The 17,800-nt window shown below is 37.9% G+C and overlaps 2 protein-coding genes across 2 annotated transcripts in view; one reads left to right on the forward strand and one right to left on the reverse strand.

The window, feature by feature from the left end:
* Positions 1-17,800, forward strand: part of LOC113589716 (NACHT, LRR and PYD domains-containing protein 3-like) — a 205,319-nt gene that overhangs the window by 134,819 nt on the left and 52,700 nt on the right. The window lies entirely within an intron of this gene.
* On the reverse strand, positions 675-15,967 carry LOC113591293 (NACHT, LRR and PYD domains-containing protein 3-like). The gene is made up of 10 exons (XM_035534927.1): positions 15,918-15,967; positions 12,137-12,407; positions 11,677-11,832; positions 11,157-11,219; positions 8,757-10,578; positions 7,970-8,143; positions 6,748-6,918; positions 3,061-3,213; positions 1,994-2,040; positions 675-1,846 (listed from the first exon to the last, which is right to left on the reverse strand). Exons 2-10 carry the CDS (start codon positions 12,396-12,398, stop codon positions 1,293-1,295), a joined length of 3,402 nt encoding a protein of 1,133 aa, XP_035390820.1. The 5' UTR covers positions 12,399-12,407; positions 15,918-15,967; the 3' UTR covers positions 675-1,292.

Raw genomic sequence — 17,800 nt, forward strand, 5'->3', positions numbered from 1 at the left:
TACCAGAAACCAAACAAAACTGTAATTAAGATGATGCTAATGAAAAAAATAGAATTCATTAAACAAATGGATGGCCTTTATTATATGGAGAGGAATTTGTGTCAAATTGAAATGCAGTCATGACAGTGAAAAAAAACCAAAAAAAACCATGAAATACAATACACCTTGAAATGTAATTGAGACACAACTATATTGCTCTCCTGTTCTTGAGAGTCTGACAAGAATTCAGCATTTAATTCATAAACAAACAAACAAAAAAAATCACACATTTTTCTTTCTTTTTAAAATGCAAAGCCCCACATATTTTTTTTTCAGTAAAGACATTAAATGACACCAAAATCAGATAATATAGGCTTTGCTTTTCATGTTGGCACTTATTCTGCATGTTGCTGACAAGTCATGTTGTGCATTTAATGTTTTTCCACTGCTGTGCATTTATACTCGACATGAAATCCTCTCAATATTTTCTCTATGATGTTTAAGAAAGATGTTAAAGAAAGTTTCTCCTCTATCTATAATGGTATCATCTGTTGAGACTTTAACTGGTCCAAACATTGTCACTAAAACAGGTCAGTGGGTTCAACGTGTATTCCACTAGCTTTATAGACACAGAAAGAGCCTGATTTTTACATTCATAAATGCACAGAGCTCAGACCATTTCACCTACAGTCACTTTCACTAATACACTGAGACTACACACTATTCAGCCTAGTCATATACAGTACAGCGAATCACAGTCAGCAAGATCTTCATGTAGACAAAACATAGGCAGGAACAAGGGCACCACCTAGTGGCTGTCGTGTTAAAATCAACTTCATTTGCATTATAAGCAGCAGTTCCTCATGCTTGAACACAGCACACGCTCACTTAAACTGCTATTATAGTCTTTTGCCACATACTTGGACAGATTCTACTTCATCACTGTAGGGCTCCTGATATTTAATTTTTGTATTTTCAATCTATTTGGCTGCAGTCGAAAATGATTGACAGGTACCCCACCAACAAACCCTTCTGAATTTGCTCTGGCCTTGAGCATTACATATTGGGGAAAAAAAGTGTCAAATTTCTTACAAGATTTTGACCACGACAAAAATATATCTCCAATTACTAAAATAAAACTTTTTTTTTTCCAGCAATTTTTTTTTCTTTTTTTAAGGAAAATAAATTCTATTGTGCGTTTTGTGTAAGCAGGGGCATATTATGATGTTCATCAGTTCTGTCATCATTCTACCAGTTGTATATTTAGAGTTTTGTGTATTTCTCTGTAGGTGTTCCTCCAGGACACATATATGCTATACCATGTCACACACACACACTGACGAGTCAGAATCCTCAGTGTCAACCCCAAAGCCTGCATAGAGAGGCTCAGAAAATGTGGACTGGAATGAATATAAGTGGATGAGTGTGTCTGTTAGAGCAGAGATACAGTAGAAGGACAGAATGCCGGCCGGCCAGTCCAGATACACCCCTACTCTCCTTTGGAAGGGAACTTTAAAGTCAGTTTTGACAGTCGTCTGATTATTGTGCATAACACAGTATCTGTTATTATAGCAGTTCAGACTCCAGGACTTTTCATTGTATCCAAATTGAGAGTCTCCAGTGTGTCCTTTCCTGCTGATTCCTTTATATGACACTGCTATAACAGCCTCTTCTCCACTCCACTCAGCCTCCCAGTAACAGCGTTCAGACAGTCCCTCTTTACACAGCACCTGATACCAGCCATCAAATCTCTCTGGATGATCAGGATACGACTGCTTTCCATTTCCATGTGTCACCTTTCTGTTCCCGTCAGACACAGAGAGACGCGTGTGCACTGTGTTTGGGTCCAGTGTGAGCTCACACACGTCTGCCCCCAGGAAGAGACATTAGATGAGATGGCACATACTGAATGACCATGTGTGTGTGTGTGTGTGTGTGTGTGTGTGTGTGTGTGTGTGTGTGTGTGTGTGTGTGTGTGTGTGTGTGTGTGTGTGCGTGCGCATGCGCTACTTACATTTCCTTAGGCCAGATTTGATTCTCATCTCCCCTGCCTTCTCCACCCTAAAGAAAATAAACACATATGTATCTCTTAAGCAAATTGTTGATTATCTCTACATCTTTTACTACAGTACAATGCTATTACTCACCTGGAATCATATACATTTATGTATGTATGTATGCATGCATGTGTGTGTGTCTGTTTGCTTGGATGGGATATTTAGCTAAAGACCATTTTTATATGGTATGCCATTTTATCTATAACATATAAAAAGAATTACTTAATTACCTGAGCTTATTGAATATCAGCCTGTTTTCTTGGCTAGCAACAGACTGACTGCATAATGTGCTTGTTCCACAGTGTGAGAGCATTTACATTTAGCAACATTTAGCAGCATAACTAGTCTTCAATCTTCCAAAGTTTACATCACTTCACTACTGCATTCTGCATGCCTTCATTGGATTCCAGTAGCTGTCTGCATCAGATTTAAAACCCTGATGCTCACCTACAGAGTCAAAAATGGACCAGCCCCTCCCTACATGATGAAACTGGTCAAAGACTGATCTGTACCGTGAGTACTTTGAACCTCGAGTACAGCTCGGCATGAAACACCATGCTTCAAGTCTCATGGAAGACAAGCACAAGCATTGAGACTATTCTCTAACCTTGTTCCCAGTTGGCCATTTGGACAGCAGAGTCCCTTGCTGTCTTCAAGTGCAGACTGAAGATCTATTTGTGGAATATTTAAATGAATACTGATCCTGTGCTTATGCTAAGTAACTGAAACTCTAGTACTTATTGTTTGGTATTATTGCACATAGCATTGTCTGATATAGAACTTATGTTTATTTTCCACTTCTTCTAGGTACAAGCATTTACTTCTCTATATCAACAGTATTCTAGTTCAACAGTATCTTGAACTTTAACTGACTATACTGGCTAGGATACATTCTATGAGTTGATGACAAAGCACTATAGTAAGTCGCTCTGGATAAGAGTGTTTGCTAAATACTGAGAATGTAAATTTACAGTTTAATGTAGAACAGAGCAGATCAGAGCAAGGACAGGGGATTTCTACATACCTGAGTGTATCCAATCTACCAGAGAGCAATTTCACTCCTGAGTCTCCTGGGTGGTTGTAGGTCAGATCCAGTTGTTTCAGATGTGAGGGGTTTGAACTCAAAGCTGAAGCCAGAGAAGAACAGCCTTTTTCTGTGACCAAACAACCAGACAATCTGCAGAAAGGATGGGAAAAAAAACACTAGTACTGCATTGTCAAGTACATTTTGCACAGCAATTTCATTTAGTACATTTCCTCGTTCTCTCCTGAATTTAATTCCTGGCTATGCTACTGATCCCGGGTGCATGTGCACATAAAATCTTGTGATGAACAGCCAATCAACCGCATGAAGCATATGAGCATCTGACGTTTTAGGTCCATATTGTTTGGTCACTGTGAGTCTTTTATTTTCACAGTTCAACAAGTAATTGGATGTGCTTGGAAGAGCAGGGGACACAAAACCTGCAGAACTGATTGTTTAATATTTGATGGTAATGTCTAAAATGCTCTAAATTATAAGAGTACTGTCAAAGTGTCTTCTTGTTGTGAAACTATCTATCCTGCTCTGTTTGTCTTCTTGAAGATGCTTCTACATGTGCCAAAAGTCTTTAACCTGATCATGCCAACAATATTTCATTCAGTGTTGTTTAAGAATTGCATTATTGAGGCTGTTGAAACTGTAGTATCCTGTGAATCTTAACAGACTGTTATCTAATCAGCTGCTACCTGTGCTGGGAATTCTAAAACAGCTCTAAAGTAGCTTCTTTTTTTTTTTTTTTTTTTTTTTTTTTTTTTTTCTGTTTAACTGACAGAATGTCAGTTATGAATGAATGCCATCCATAGATAGCTATGGTGAAAACATCATGCAGCCATCTGCCTATCTTATTCCATTATGGTACAAAACACTGTTTGTGCATTAAGCAATTTTCACATTCTTTTCCATGGTATTTCATGGAAATTTCATTTTCATTTTATAATCCACCTTGCCTATTGTGCTTTCTAAATGCAGGGCTTCTCTTTGTCCCTAGAATTAGTAGGATTACAGGCCAGGGTAGACCCTTGTCTTATAAAGATAGTCAGTTATGGAACAACCTGCCAGCTTCAATCTGAGACTCAGACGTACTCCCAATTTTTAAATCTTGGCTTAAGACTTTCAAATTTTTTTCAAGGCTTCAGTTAACCTTCTGCATAATATGGCCTGGAGCTCGCAGAGTTTTCTGGTAATCTGAGATGTTGATGCTACTGTCCAGCCACTTCAAGTGTTCACTCAGGTTTCTGATGATGATATGGGTGGAATGCAATATCTCAGAGAGCCCTCAGGACTGTAGTCATCCTCAGGCACTCCCCTTAAGTTATGCTGCTATAGATAACCCTGATACATGCTAATCACTGGCATGTCTACTGTATAGTGACTGTTCATCTGGTGTCTTTAAATCTTTACAGATTTAATGTAAATCTTTGTTTTATTTGTATGCTACTGCATAGATTATGTCAACATTGGATTACACCTACTCACTGGCAACAAAACTTCTAAGAAAATACCCTAGTCCCACCTGTAGATGCTTCCATCTCAGAAACAGCCTGCCAAAATTAGACGCACTAGAGTAACTGAAGATTCACATCAACACTGAATTTGGACTAGAAATAGCATATCAAAGCATGAACTGGTTACTAGCTGGGTCACCCAAAGGAGAATGGGTTCCCACTTGAGTCTTGGTCCTCCCAAGGTTTCTTCCTTAATTCCACCTATCAAGTTTTTCCTTGCCACGGTCACATTTGGCTTGTTCATTAGGCATCTGGACGCATACATTTGTAAAGCTTCTTTGTGACAATGTGTTTTGTAATATTGTATAAATAACTGACTTTGCCATTACCAGGCCTCCAAACAATATTGAATTAAAACTCTCTCTAAACTATAAAAGTGCCTGATAAAATAGAAGCAAACTTTATTTAAAAAACATAACCTTTGCTGCAATCTGGAACACAGTGCATCATCATAGATTTTCCATGTGAATGCATCATCACTGGTCAGTTTTATTTACTTAATACTTATAATTGTATATTAAGAGCATCATTATACAATCAGATTAATATAGCAGTAGCATCAGAGAATTTAATGATGTAGTTGTGTGGATGTCTGCTCATTGATTCAAATGGAGATTAAAAGATCTCAGATGTCTTAACGGCTAACGTACATCACAATGGCACAAACCTTTTATTTTTACCATTAGAGTACAAGCTCTGATAGTTCTAGATACTGAGTGAGTGTGTTAACAGAATTTAAAAGCTATTCTATTTTATTACATGCATAATTTAGTGTACCCCTCTAGCATACTGGCTGTACCATGTGCAGTGTTGTTCCCTTATCTCTGCTCTTTGAAAAAGGGAGATGCATATGCAAAGCAATGTCTTCCTGTTTTACCAACTCTAAGAACACACACACACGCACACACACACAGTATATTGCCAAAAGTATTCGCTCCTCTGCCTTCGCACACATATGAACTCGAGTGACATCCCAATCTCAATAGGGTTTAATATGTCGACCCACACTTTGCAGCTATAACAGCTTAAACTCTTTTGGGAAGGCTTTCCACAAGGTTTAGGACTGTGTTTATGGGAATTTTTGACCGTTCTTCAAGAAGTGCAATTGTAAGGTCAGACATTGATGTTGAACAAGAAGGCCTGGCTCTCAGTCGCCGCACAAATTTATCCCAAAGGTGTTCTCTTGGGTTGAATTCAGGACTCAAACACCAGTCAGGTTCTTCCACACCAAACTTACTCATCCATGTCTTTATGGACCTTGCATTGTACACTTATGCGCAGTCATGTTGGAACAGGAAGAGGCCATCCCCAAACTGTTCCCACAAAGTTGGGAGCATCTTTTGGTATGCTGAAGCATGAACAGTTCCTTTCACTGGAACTAAGGGGCCAAGCCCAACTCCTGAAATCAACCCCACAGCATGATTCCCCTTCTACCAAACTATACACTTGGTACACTGCAGTCAGACACGCACTGTTCTCTTGGCACCCGCCAAACCCAGATTCATCCATTGGATTGCCAAACAGAGAAGCGTCATTAGAGAACATGTCTGTCCACTGCTCTAGAGTCCAGTGGTGACGTGCTTTACACCAATGCATCTGATGCTTTGAATTGCGCTTGGTGATGTAAGGCATGGATGCAGCTGCTCGGCCATGGAATCCCCTTCAATGAAGCTCTCTATGCACTGTTCTTGAGGTAATCTGAAGGCAACATAAGCTTGAAGGTCTGTAGCAATTGACTCTGCAGAAAGTTGGCATCCTCTGTGCACTATGCGCCTCAGCATCTACTGATCCTGCTCTGTGATTTTATGTGGCCTACCACTTCATGGCTGAGTTGGTGTCATTCCCAATCGCTTCCACTTTGTTATAATACCCCTGACAGTTGAGTGTGGAATATTTAGTAGTGAGGAAACTTTACAACTAGACTTGTTGCACAGGTGGCATCCTATCATGGAACCATGCTGGAATTCACTGAGCTCCTGAGAGCGACCCATTCTTTCATGAATGTTTGTAGAAGCAGTCTGCATGCCTAGGTGCTTGGTTTTATACACCTGTGGCCATGAAAGTGATTGGAACACCTACATTCAGTTATTTGGATGGGTGAGTGAATACTTTTGGCAATATAGTGTATAGGTTTTATTAAAGAACTATTTAACTGGAAACTTGCCCAAGTATCTCCAGTATACAGCGTAAACTCGTAAGTCCAGCACAGAGCTCCTCCACTCCTGAATCCTGTAGATCATTGTTATTGAGCTCCAGCTCCTTTAAGGAGTTTTCTGTTTGTAGAACTGATGTGAGAGATTTGCAGGATTCTCCAGTGAGACCACAGCCAGATAATCTACAAAGGAGAAGTAAAGAATAGAGGTTCGAAACGAGTATGCTGAATTAAGGGAGGAATTGCTAATGAAATTAAATATAGTGTGGGGGAAATATGTATTAATTACATATCAGGATTTAAATCAAGAATATATATATTTCCAGTCTTGTGCATGAGAGTCTTATATTTTAGGTAGGTGGGTAGCAATAAAGGCTTTGCCTAAGTGACCACACTGGAGATTCAAACTCCCAACCTCCTGTAAAATATTCAGTACCAAACTGAGCTATCTAGCCAAAAGCTTATGTTTAGAAAATATTTATATCAGTAATAAGATTAATAAATATACATACACCAAGTTATATTTAGAAACAAACATTCCTTCAGTCATTTTTATAACCTAAGCTTTCATTCCAGTTTTCACTAATATTAGCCTGTTCCATGTGGACTAATGGGTGTTTGTTGACCAGACCACATGTTAAAGAAATGTAGTGATTTCTCTAGTCATTACTTGTGAGTGTCTGTTGTGCTTTGTTGAAACCTCAGAAATATTAAACATATCAGTATAACTTGGGTTTATATTTGCAGGCACATACTAATAAAAGCAAGACCATTGAGAACTATCTAGCTAGTTTGCTGATGAGCCATTTTGCATTAGAAAATGAGTTAATCTTTGTATAGTGTAGTTTTGTATATTTATTTATTAATTATTCTTTTGTTCTGTTACTTGAATCATTGTTAACTTTGCAAGTATTTAAAAAAATGGATGTGTTGTACTCTCTAGCTCTGTGCATGAAGCAGATGTGACTGTTTAATTGCATCAATAGCACAACTCAAGTAACCACTGTATGATCAAGCATTTTCTCATATTTTGAAGATATGTGAAACTCAGCTATACTTTTGGTTTTCTCAATCTGGATGTGTTTAACTAGCAACATAATAGTTTATGCACTGCTGTGGATGCTGTATGATGACAAGACTGCAAGTTAATGATATTTCATGGTTTCCGTACTTATTAAAGCTTATGCTATGCCGATGCTGCATTCACAATGCACCTTTTCTCAATTCATCTTACCTGAGAATCACCAGTTGGCAGTTTGAGCTCTTTAGTCCCACAGAGAGTATGATTACCCCTGAATCCTGAAGATAATTGTAACATAGATCCAATTCCCTCAAGTGGGAGTTTGCTGATGTCAAGGCAGAGCAGAGTTTTTCACTGCAGTCTGTGGTGAAATTACAGCCAACTAGTCTGCAAAAACAATGAGAATAAACTCAGGTCATAGAAAAATGGCCTCATCAGCCTGAGGAAGAAAATAGGTCAAACTAAACAAATGTTGAACAAATGTTGAATAATGTACTGATTGAAAAAATCATCATATTCTAGCCTAGGAAATTAACCATTTATGATTGGATGGCAGGTGTTCAAAATTTTGGCTTCTGTCATCTTGGCCTGTGAAGGTTTAAACTATAGCAAAGCTTAAGCTTAAGTCTTTTCTTTCTTTTTTGGAACTAGAGATGGTCATTCATGTCTTTATTGCTTCACAAACAGATTATTGGATTATACTGTATACTGGAAATATATATTGGAATCAGTACTAGTGATTAAACATTATATAGTAATCCACTAGTTAATTCCTGTGTATCTAATTCCTATTTGTTTATCCCTCATTCATTCTGTCATTTAGTACATTGTTTACATCATTATTGATTACCAAATTGCAATGTTTGTGGCCTTTGGGTTGTATCTCTGATGTTTCTAATCACGTGATCCAATTAAAATTTCCCGATTTCCTTTTTGGGGTGATGCCCCATTTGCCAATGTGTGTAAAATGTATTACAGTGTCATAATGCTACACACTCACAGAGCCCTTCTACAGTTGCTGAGAGCTGGTATCAGTCTCCTGTAACCATCCTGTGATGTGTTGTATTTCTTTAGGTCCAGTGCATCCAGCACCTCCTCTGACATCTGCAGCATGTAGGCTATTGCTGAGCAGTGTGCAGTAGAGAGCTTATTTTCTGACTGTTTCTTTGATTTTAGATACTCCTGAATCTCTCTCGAGAGAGATTGGTCCTTCATTTCAGTCAGACAGAGGAAGAGATTGATGGATCTCTCGGTACAATGGTCCTCTGTTCTTATTAGGTATCCAATGTACTTCACTGTCTTGTTGATGCTTTCTGAGCTGCCCTGTGTGTGTGTCAGTAGGCCTTGTAGGAGACTCTGATTGGACTCCAGCGAGATGCCCAGCAAGAAACGGAGGAAAAGGTCCAGCTGTCCTTTCTTACTCTTTAAGGCTTTATTCACTGCTGCCTTCAGCAGATCATGCAGTGAATCTTCCCCAAACCTGTAGTTGTAATTGTCCACATCAGCATACATGGGCGTGTACATGTACTGCTGTTTAAAATTCTGCAGTACCTCCATGTTGTTGTTCACATAACAGTGAAACACATAGAAAGCAGCCATGAACTCCTGAAAGCTCAGATGAACAAAGCAGTAGATCTTCCTCTGGTAAAGCACAGATTCCTCCTTAAAGATCGCTGTACAAACCCCAGAATAAACTGAGGCCTCGGTGACATCAATGCCACACTCTCTCAGGTCCTCTTCATAAAACATGACATTTCCTTTTATTAGCTGTCTGTATGCCAGTTCAGCCAGTTTCAGAATCATGGCCCTGTTGGATTCCAGAAGTTTTTTTGTGTCTTTCTGAGGAGTTTCATTATATTTCTCACTCTTTGTGCTCATCTGAATAATAAGAAAGTGCACAAACATTTCTGTTAGGCTCCTGGGGGCCTTATTACATTGATTCATGATTTGCTGAAGCACTATGGCTGTGATCCAACAGAAAATGGGTATGTGGCACATGATATTGAGGGTCTTTGACTGTTTAATGTGTGAGATGATTCTGCTGGCCTGATCCTGTTCACTGATTTGATTCCTGAAGTACTGTTCCTTCTGTTGGTCAGTGATGAATCCTCGTACTTCTGTCATCAGGTGGATGTATTTCCTGTGGATTTGATCTCCTGCTGCAGGTCTGGAGGTGATCCAGACAGAAGCAGTTGGAAGTAGAGCTCCTGTGATGAGGTTTGTTACCAGGACATCAACATATGCCTTCTTAGTTATATCTGTAATTTTCTTCTGTTTGAAATTCAGTTGTTTTCTCATTTCATCCAATCCATCGAAGATGAACACACATGTGCAATTATCGTCAAAAAGCCCAGTTTCTTTTAAATTTCTGAGTTTTGGGTAGGAGTACAGAAGAAGATCATGCAGGTTATATTGTTCATCTTTCAGAAGATTCAGCTCTCGGAAAGGAATAAGAAAGACAAAATCTATATCTGGATTGGATTTTCCTTCAGCCCAATCTAATACAAACCTCTGAGCACACACTGTTTTCCCAATCCCAGCTATTCCTAGTGTGAGAACTTTTTTCCCATTCTCATCACTGAAAACATCATTGAAACTGAGTGGAATGTCTGCTGTATCCCGTCTCAAGACTCCAGACTCTATCTGTATGACTTCATGGTCTGTACTGATTCCTCCTCTCCAGTCCTTCAGTACATAGAGCTCTGTGTAAATCTCATTAAAGTTCACGTGACTTCCTGTTGCTGCTGTTCCCTCATATATTGTGGAATATTGGCTTCTCAAAATGGATTTGAGCAGCTTAGTTTCTGAATCCTTATGTTCACCTGTAGAATAGAGAGACAAAGTCTTACCCATGGTCAACAAATATAATATATATAAAAAGAACATATTACATATAACTAAAAGCTCTATTCATAGTGGATTACTTTTTGGGGTTTCTTTTTCTTTTTATACACCTCTTCAGGAAAACTTTTACATTCAGAGGATAATAAAATCACTACAGGTGGAATGACTCTCTAGCTGGTTGCATCTTCTAAGAACAAATATTTGTGTCACTATTATAATTGGCCCATTACTGAGCCTGCAGAATTTATCTATCTATCTATCTATCTATCTATCTATCTATCTATCTATCTATCTATCTATCTATCTATCTATCTATCTATCTATCTATGTGTGTGTCTAATATATATATATATATATATATATATATATATATATATATATATATATATATATATATATATATGGCATTTAATGGTCAGTAACATCCAATTAATGACACAGCATTTCAGTAGTTACATGTAAATTTAGATTACAAAAGTAAGAAGAAATGAGAGGAATAAGAAAGAGGTTTGAGAGTATACATAATCCAACCACATAACCCTGGTAGTACTTTCACCTTCAGTGAGAGCAGCATTCTTATTGCAAAGTCCAAGTGGTTCTGTGCTGGAAGCTACCTGACCTAGAGGAGTGAGAGAGGGAGAAAAGAAGACAACAGCTTAATTATAATTACAAACCTTCCCAGTTTTTGCATTGACCAAACATCACAGTTTGTCCAGGTTTGGTTGGGGTCTGTCCCGGTTATAGGAACAGAGATGTGGTCAAACTGTTCAGTGTGTGTGCGGGACACAGGCTTGTAGGCACCCCACGTGCTGAGGTACACTTGGTCAAGTAGGTTTCTTTCCCTTGTTACAAAGATCACATTCTGCTAGTATTGTAGCTATTTAATTTTTATTTTATGTAGTTAGATGTAGTTAGGAGTTAATGATACCTTTTATCTTGTAAATTTATACTATTATGTTACCATTGTGTGTGTGTATGTGTGTGTGTGTGTGTGTGTGTGTGAGAGAGAGAGAGAGAGAGAAAGAGAATGAATGCAAATGAGTCAGTGAGGATCTACAGTGATGCTTCGGTTTTACCTTCTGCTTTAGAACTATTTCCACAGGTAATATTAACTGCACCATAAAACACACTTCCTTGTAGAGTAGGTGCAATGATACTTCCTCCAGTCTGAGCTGTGATGGTCTGGACTTGGCATCTCTGAGCAGTGGTGGTCTGAACTAGACCTGCCTGGTCTGTGTTCACATGATGACAAGAGGGTATTAAATTGGATAGAAAGGAAGGGAACAAAACATCCAGTATAAAATGTCCAACAAGCATATCACACTGTCATTTGTACATGACCTGTGTTCAGCTGCAAGTGAAAGCAACACATCACCACCCACCCCATATCCACCCAAGCACAGAGCAGTAATGAAATCCCACATAAAATAATAACCTCCATTTAATTTTAAATGTAAATAGTAAATTTGGGTTGAGAAGCATTTCTTTCTTTGTGTGTCTAAATTGTGAATATGATTTCAGTACTATTTCTCTCACTGTGTTTGATCCTCAGTTCCTCAGCCAGTTGCTTCTTGTTCAACTTCTTCAGGATGGCCACTGTGATCTCCACAGCTCCACCTGGGCCGTAACTCTGCACCATCTTATATACAGTGTTACATGCATTAGGTTCCGACAGCTGATCCTCTGGGATATGTTTAAAACCTTCCACACCATTGGTCAGATGCCACTGGAAAAACCTCAGGTCATTCCTCCCCAGCTTCTCAAGATTTTCCAGCAGCTGCTCTGGAATGTTTTCCATGCTGTATCACTGAACATGAAAAAGGACAATAGACTTAAACTAAACATAAATGTTTAATAACTAATAAGATCTAAAAAGATCCCCCTCAACCCTATTTTTCTCTGTTTTTTTTCTTGTAGTAACCAGTTCCCATCCGTTGACTAATTCTCCTGCTTCCCAACCAGGGAAGGACTGTGACAAGCTTGCAAGCATGCAATGCAAGATGAACACCATGTTTTTGAGTTGTAACTCATGCAATGTCAGGGGTGGGGCATAACTCATTCTCAAGATAGTATCATCTTGTCCAGAGCAACTTGCATATATAAGTATGTGCAGATCCACAGGTAGCACATTTGGTGAACTAGTATACACAGTCCATATGTAAGTGTGAGACCACAGTAATGTAATACAGTTTGCACATCATTTGACACCCAATGTTTCCTGTGTTAGTTTTCACAGAAGCTATTGGGGTAATTTAGGTATCAAATATTGAAAGATGTTCACCCAAACCATTTTCATAAATACAAGTTCAGTATTATTTACTTGCTCTAGACATGAATAAGCCTTGAAATCTACACAAAAACCTTAATATCTACATTAGCTTCATACCTCTAGTGCAAAACTAATAGGAACTGACAGACACCAAACTTGTCTTACCTTATGGACTACATAAGGGAATAAATGGAAAATTGTGTAAATTTCACTTTGGTAAAGCATGGTTTAAATAGCCTATAGATCACAATACATTTTCAGCATTTAAAAGCCACTCTTGTCCAGAGCAACTTGTAATGAATCATATATGCAATAGGTTTGTTCCCTGAGCTTCAAACTTATGACCTTGGTTTTTCTTCCACCTTACTTTTCCAGCACAAGCTTACATTGTCAGCATAATCTTACAGATCCCTGTGATTGGCCAGTGTCACTAACTGTAAGAAAGTACACAGTGCCTTTGTTATGCTGATTTGTATTACTATGACATCACAGTTTCATTGGGCAGTAGATTGTGCATGCCCAGTGTGAGTGTAATACTGCCTGAATATAGAAAGATATTGCCATGCTTGATATATAATCGAGCCCCAATTTGCAATCAATGCAATTAAAATAAGTTAATCATTGATTGTAGTATTGTTATGGACATTATTGTTATTGTATTTCATGTGAGAAAGGCCATTATTGAGTTGGTAATCCTTCATCATGCATATGTAGCCTAGTATACTCTGTGCTATTTTTATTTTTGAGAACTATATTAGCCATTTGTTTACAATTAATGAGGAAGTGCATGTTGTATATGCTTACCTAGGTATAATTTCTTATCCTATTTACTGCTAAAATCCTGTTAATCAGTAATTTACTGTTTGGTTTCCTTTGCAGATTAGATGCCCATGTATAGTCATTGTACTGATTTCAACAATGTGAAATGTAATGCGTACAGCTGATATAGGTAGTGGGAAGACACAGTTAGTGTAATCATTTATTTCTGTTTCTCTTTGTGTTTACAGCCACATACACAAACAAAATGATTTATACCAACTCATTTATACAGGTTAATTCATACAAGTCTAAATATTCTCACACATACAGGTAATACCAAGAGGTGCCTTGTACCCAACAATGTAAAATTAACCAATAAACCTATGGTTGGCTAAATATCTCTCCATGCCCAGCTCTCGGACCGGAGCATCTTCCAAAGCCCAGCAAGCCAGCACCCGCTAGAGTATCATCTCTTCTTCAATATCTGACAAGGGGAAGAGAGTGTATGCCACCTTTCCTCCCTGATAGCACAAATCCTCTCTCATGCTCCCAAACTCAGGAAGCTGTGGCATCATCAGGGATTGAGCTCGCGATCTCCAAAGTTAATGGCTGAAGAGAGTACTAGTTAATACAGAAGTGTTTCTATCAGCAGTTCCCATCAGACCATTTAGTGATTAGACCAAAGCAGCTACTAGCTGCTTACAGAGCAAAATACACATGCTGGACTTTGTTTAATTAATTACTCACCATTTTTCAATAATTTAATAATAATAATAATAATAATAATAATAATAATATAATTTTGTATAACTGTATCTGTATTAGCAATAATATTTTTCTAATTGGTGATATGAATTCCTCAGACTGCAAAACCTTGATATGGTGCAGTCTTTACATCCATAATATTTTATTTTACTGAACACTAGACTGTTACACTGGCCTGAATGGTGGTCACACTTTAGACTTGACCATTTCACATGGTTTAAAGGACATTATTTTCAACAAATGACACTTTTAAATTCAAAAGCAAGAAGTGTGTAAAATGCATCACCCTCAGAATTACATAAACATTTACATAAAGCATAAATGTTTAAGGACAACACAGTCAGTAAGCTAAGTCAGATCCTGACACACATCACGGATTAAAATGTGACTTTATAATGCTATTATTACTAATCAAGATAACTAAATCCTTTACAGTGAAATGGTGAGACTCCGTTTTAGCTCCCTGCGTCAGAATGAACATCATGCTTCAATCACATATTCCAGATGTCACTATGTGGGCAAACTGAATACTTTAAATATTTTATACTAAGGAAGGCATGAACTTGCCACTGCTTGTATATGCTTAGCTACAACCACACACTTTCACACCTGAATTGTCATCTGACAATAATGTGTTACATACATTATAACAACATGCCTTTTAAGATTAAACTATATTGTTGTACTGTAGCTATGTGCAGAACAAATTACGTCGTAGAATACCCCCATTTTCATCAAAGTGTACTCTGAAAATATTTTATATTACAATTCGCTACGTATAGCTGTCCAGTCTGTGAAGTCAACATTATCATCGTTCGGAAAATGACATGTATTAGGTCACGCCTCTAATATGTGACCAATGATGTCGCTTCATTTGACTTTTCCATCCAAATAAACGTTAAGACGGCTTCGAACTGCTTTGAAAATAGAGATTTTTGCAAACACCAAGACAAATACGAAGACAAATATAACTAGCATAGTTATATCACGTAAACCGTGAGCCTCCTGTAATTGTCCTGTCCTGTAACAGTAGCTAGCCCCCCAAAAGTAGCATTTTTTATATCTATTTTTCTGAGCTGACAACTGACACCATATACATATATCGTCAACTAAGCACGAAATTGGTGCTGTGGATTGAGGTATCTGAATTGAAAGCAAAACCCGCAGCAATACGTTGTCCTCGGTACTTTTCAAAGCACTTACGCCCATGGTTTCTTTTTGAAACGTTTGTTAGGACTTCCGAGTTCCTTCAAATCCTGAGAATACTTTAGACTTTTTATACTTTAGTTTGTTTATAAACAAGTACAAATGAAACCGTTTGATGGACAGCAAGTAAAAACAATTTATCGAGAAAATACCTTTTGTTATCTTGACATCACGAGGAAAGAATAATCCATGATATCAAGTTAACAGTACAGAAAAAAAAAACAACACCTCATGGCTTTGGTATCCGCAGTACACCAAACATTTTCTTCTTTTGAGCTATACATCAATGTCACATTTCAGCGTTGATTATGAACTTACCATATAGTGTATTTAAAATACCCCGTCGATCTATGGTTTAGTAATGTTTAAGTTACTTACACAGTATCATAGATTGAGGAAACAATTTTTTACGTTGACGCAAACGGAGTATGGGGCGTTATCTTTAAGTAGACAACTCATGTTTCATATGGAAAGCCAAAGGAGACAATACTCTAGTCAAATCCATGTGTATATTTCACTAAGTCGTAAAAAAAAATGTATTTTTAAAAATACGATTCATACTATACTGTACGTAACTGGCTGTTACTTCTCGCCATTGTGTAGGTGTACATAAAAGCTGTGTTGGGTAATTAATTCTTTCATTCATTAAGTTGGCTCAGCCCTAGTTCTAGATCGCTTTGACTGGGTGGGCAGTAAGACATAATAGGTGGGCATGTCATTAGTCATGTCATTATTTTCAGCGCTTTATTTGAGAGGGATGTGAGGAGATGCCAATTCCCCACTTAAAAACAAAACAAAACATGGGGTCAACCATCCCTGTTTCCACCAACTTTGGAGTAATGTGGTCATTTAAAATGTCTGCTATCAATATTTTCACTCTAACAATATATACAATTTACACCTCAAGCACTGGTGTAGTGCAAAATGCTGTAGCCACACAGCAAGAGGATGTTTATTTTTATTATTACTTTTTTAAAATGATCTTTTATTATTGCTTCTTATTTACAATCCCCCTCAACAGCTGTGTATCTATGAAGCGTGACTGGTCAATGAATCAGAATCAGGACATGTATGAATCAGGACAGAATATCTAAAATATATTTATGGACATTAAACAAACAAAAACATGAATGAAGCTATAACAGGATGCAGACAAGGGCAAACAAATAAGGAGTTTAAACAAAAATGAAACTACAACACATAGAACTCAAATGGTAAAGCAAAGACATTCATTCAAGTAGCAAATATGAACACACAAACATGCACATCAACACACAAGCATTAGCCAACAACAGTTGAGAACACACACAGAGGTCCCAAACCTTTCTTATGGCCAGAGTTTGTCTCTCACATATCTTATAAAGCTTGACTCAAGGTTATCAAATCATCACATTCTTATGAAAGTATGCAGGATTTTCAATGGTGTTGTGGCATGGATAATTGTCCTTCCACTCACTGATTCCAGAGCCAAGATGTAGCCTCGCCTCGCCATACACACCCACTATGATTAGCAGCTCTATGCAGGCCCTCAGGTCATTTTCATCCATTATTTTTCAGTTGTCTTCATATTTATAGGAACTCTCCAATATTGTATGATGAGCATGGGGAATGTTGAGGCAGTGTCCTGGGGATGGGCAAATGCATAAGGTGTTGGCATTGGGGTCATTGTATTATGATATTGTAATGGTACTGAGTGAAGTCAGACACTTGCAGATGTGAAAAGAGAGTATTATATATATATATATATATATATATATATAAGGGGTATTCCAAAGCTGGAGTAAAAAAACAGGCTAGAGTCAGAAGCCAGAGAGAGCATATACAATACATGGGATGAGCCAAAGTTATAGTCATGAAAAACAGTTCAAATAAATAATACCACACCGGGTGTCAGGCCAATCAAACAATGAAAGCAGAAAGGGATAAGGTAAAAGTGATAACCAGGGAACATAACCAAAACAACAGACAGAAAGAATACTAATTACATATGGAAATAACATGGAAATACTTTGCAAAGGACAATAGCAAAAGCAGAGGTATTAAAAAGAAGAAGGAAATTAGCAACAGGTGAAAGAGTTTACTGATCAGGTGAGGCAGATCGAAAGAGATTACTCAGACTAGGAGGAGTGACACAGTCTGGGAGCTGGTGTAGTCTGGGTCAGGGGGAGTGAGCGATATGAAATTATGATATTCTTTGGCAT

Source organism: Electrophorus electricus, chromosome 16, assembly GCF_013358815.1.
Source record: "Electrophorus electricus isolate fEleEle1 chromosome 16, fEleEle1.pri, whole genome shotgun sequence".
In the NCBI taxonomy this organism is placed as follows: Eukaryota; Metazoa; Chordata; class Actinopteri; order Gymnotiformes; family Gymnotidae; genus Electrophorus; species Electrophorus electricus.

What these genes read in the sequence shown, in the direction of transcription:
- LOC113591293 (XM_035534927.1), bottom strand. Translation starts at nt 12,398, where the DNA reads ATGGAAAACATTCCAGAGCAGCTGCTGGAAAATCTTGAGAAGCTGGGG. An exon ending in AGCAACTGTAGAAGGGCTCT is followed by an intron (nt 8,144 to 8,756) that starts GTGAGTGTGTAG and finishes TTGTTTTTGCAG; the next exon opens with ACTAGTTGGCTGTAATTTCA. An exon ending in CAAATCTGGCCTAAGGAAAT is followed by an intron (nt 1,847 to 1,993) that starts GTAAGTAGCGCA and finishes TCCTGGGGGCAG; the next exon opens with ACGTGTGTGAGCTCACACTG.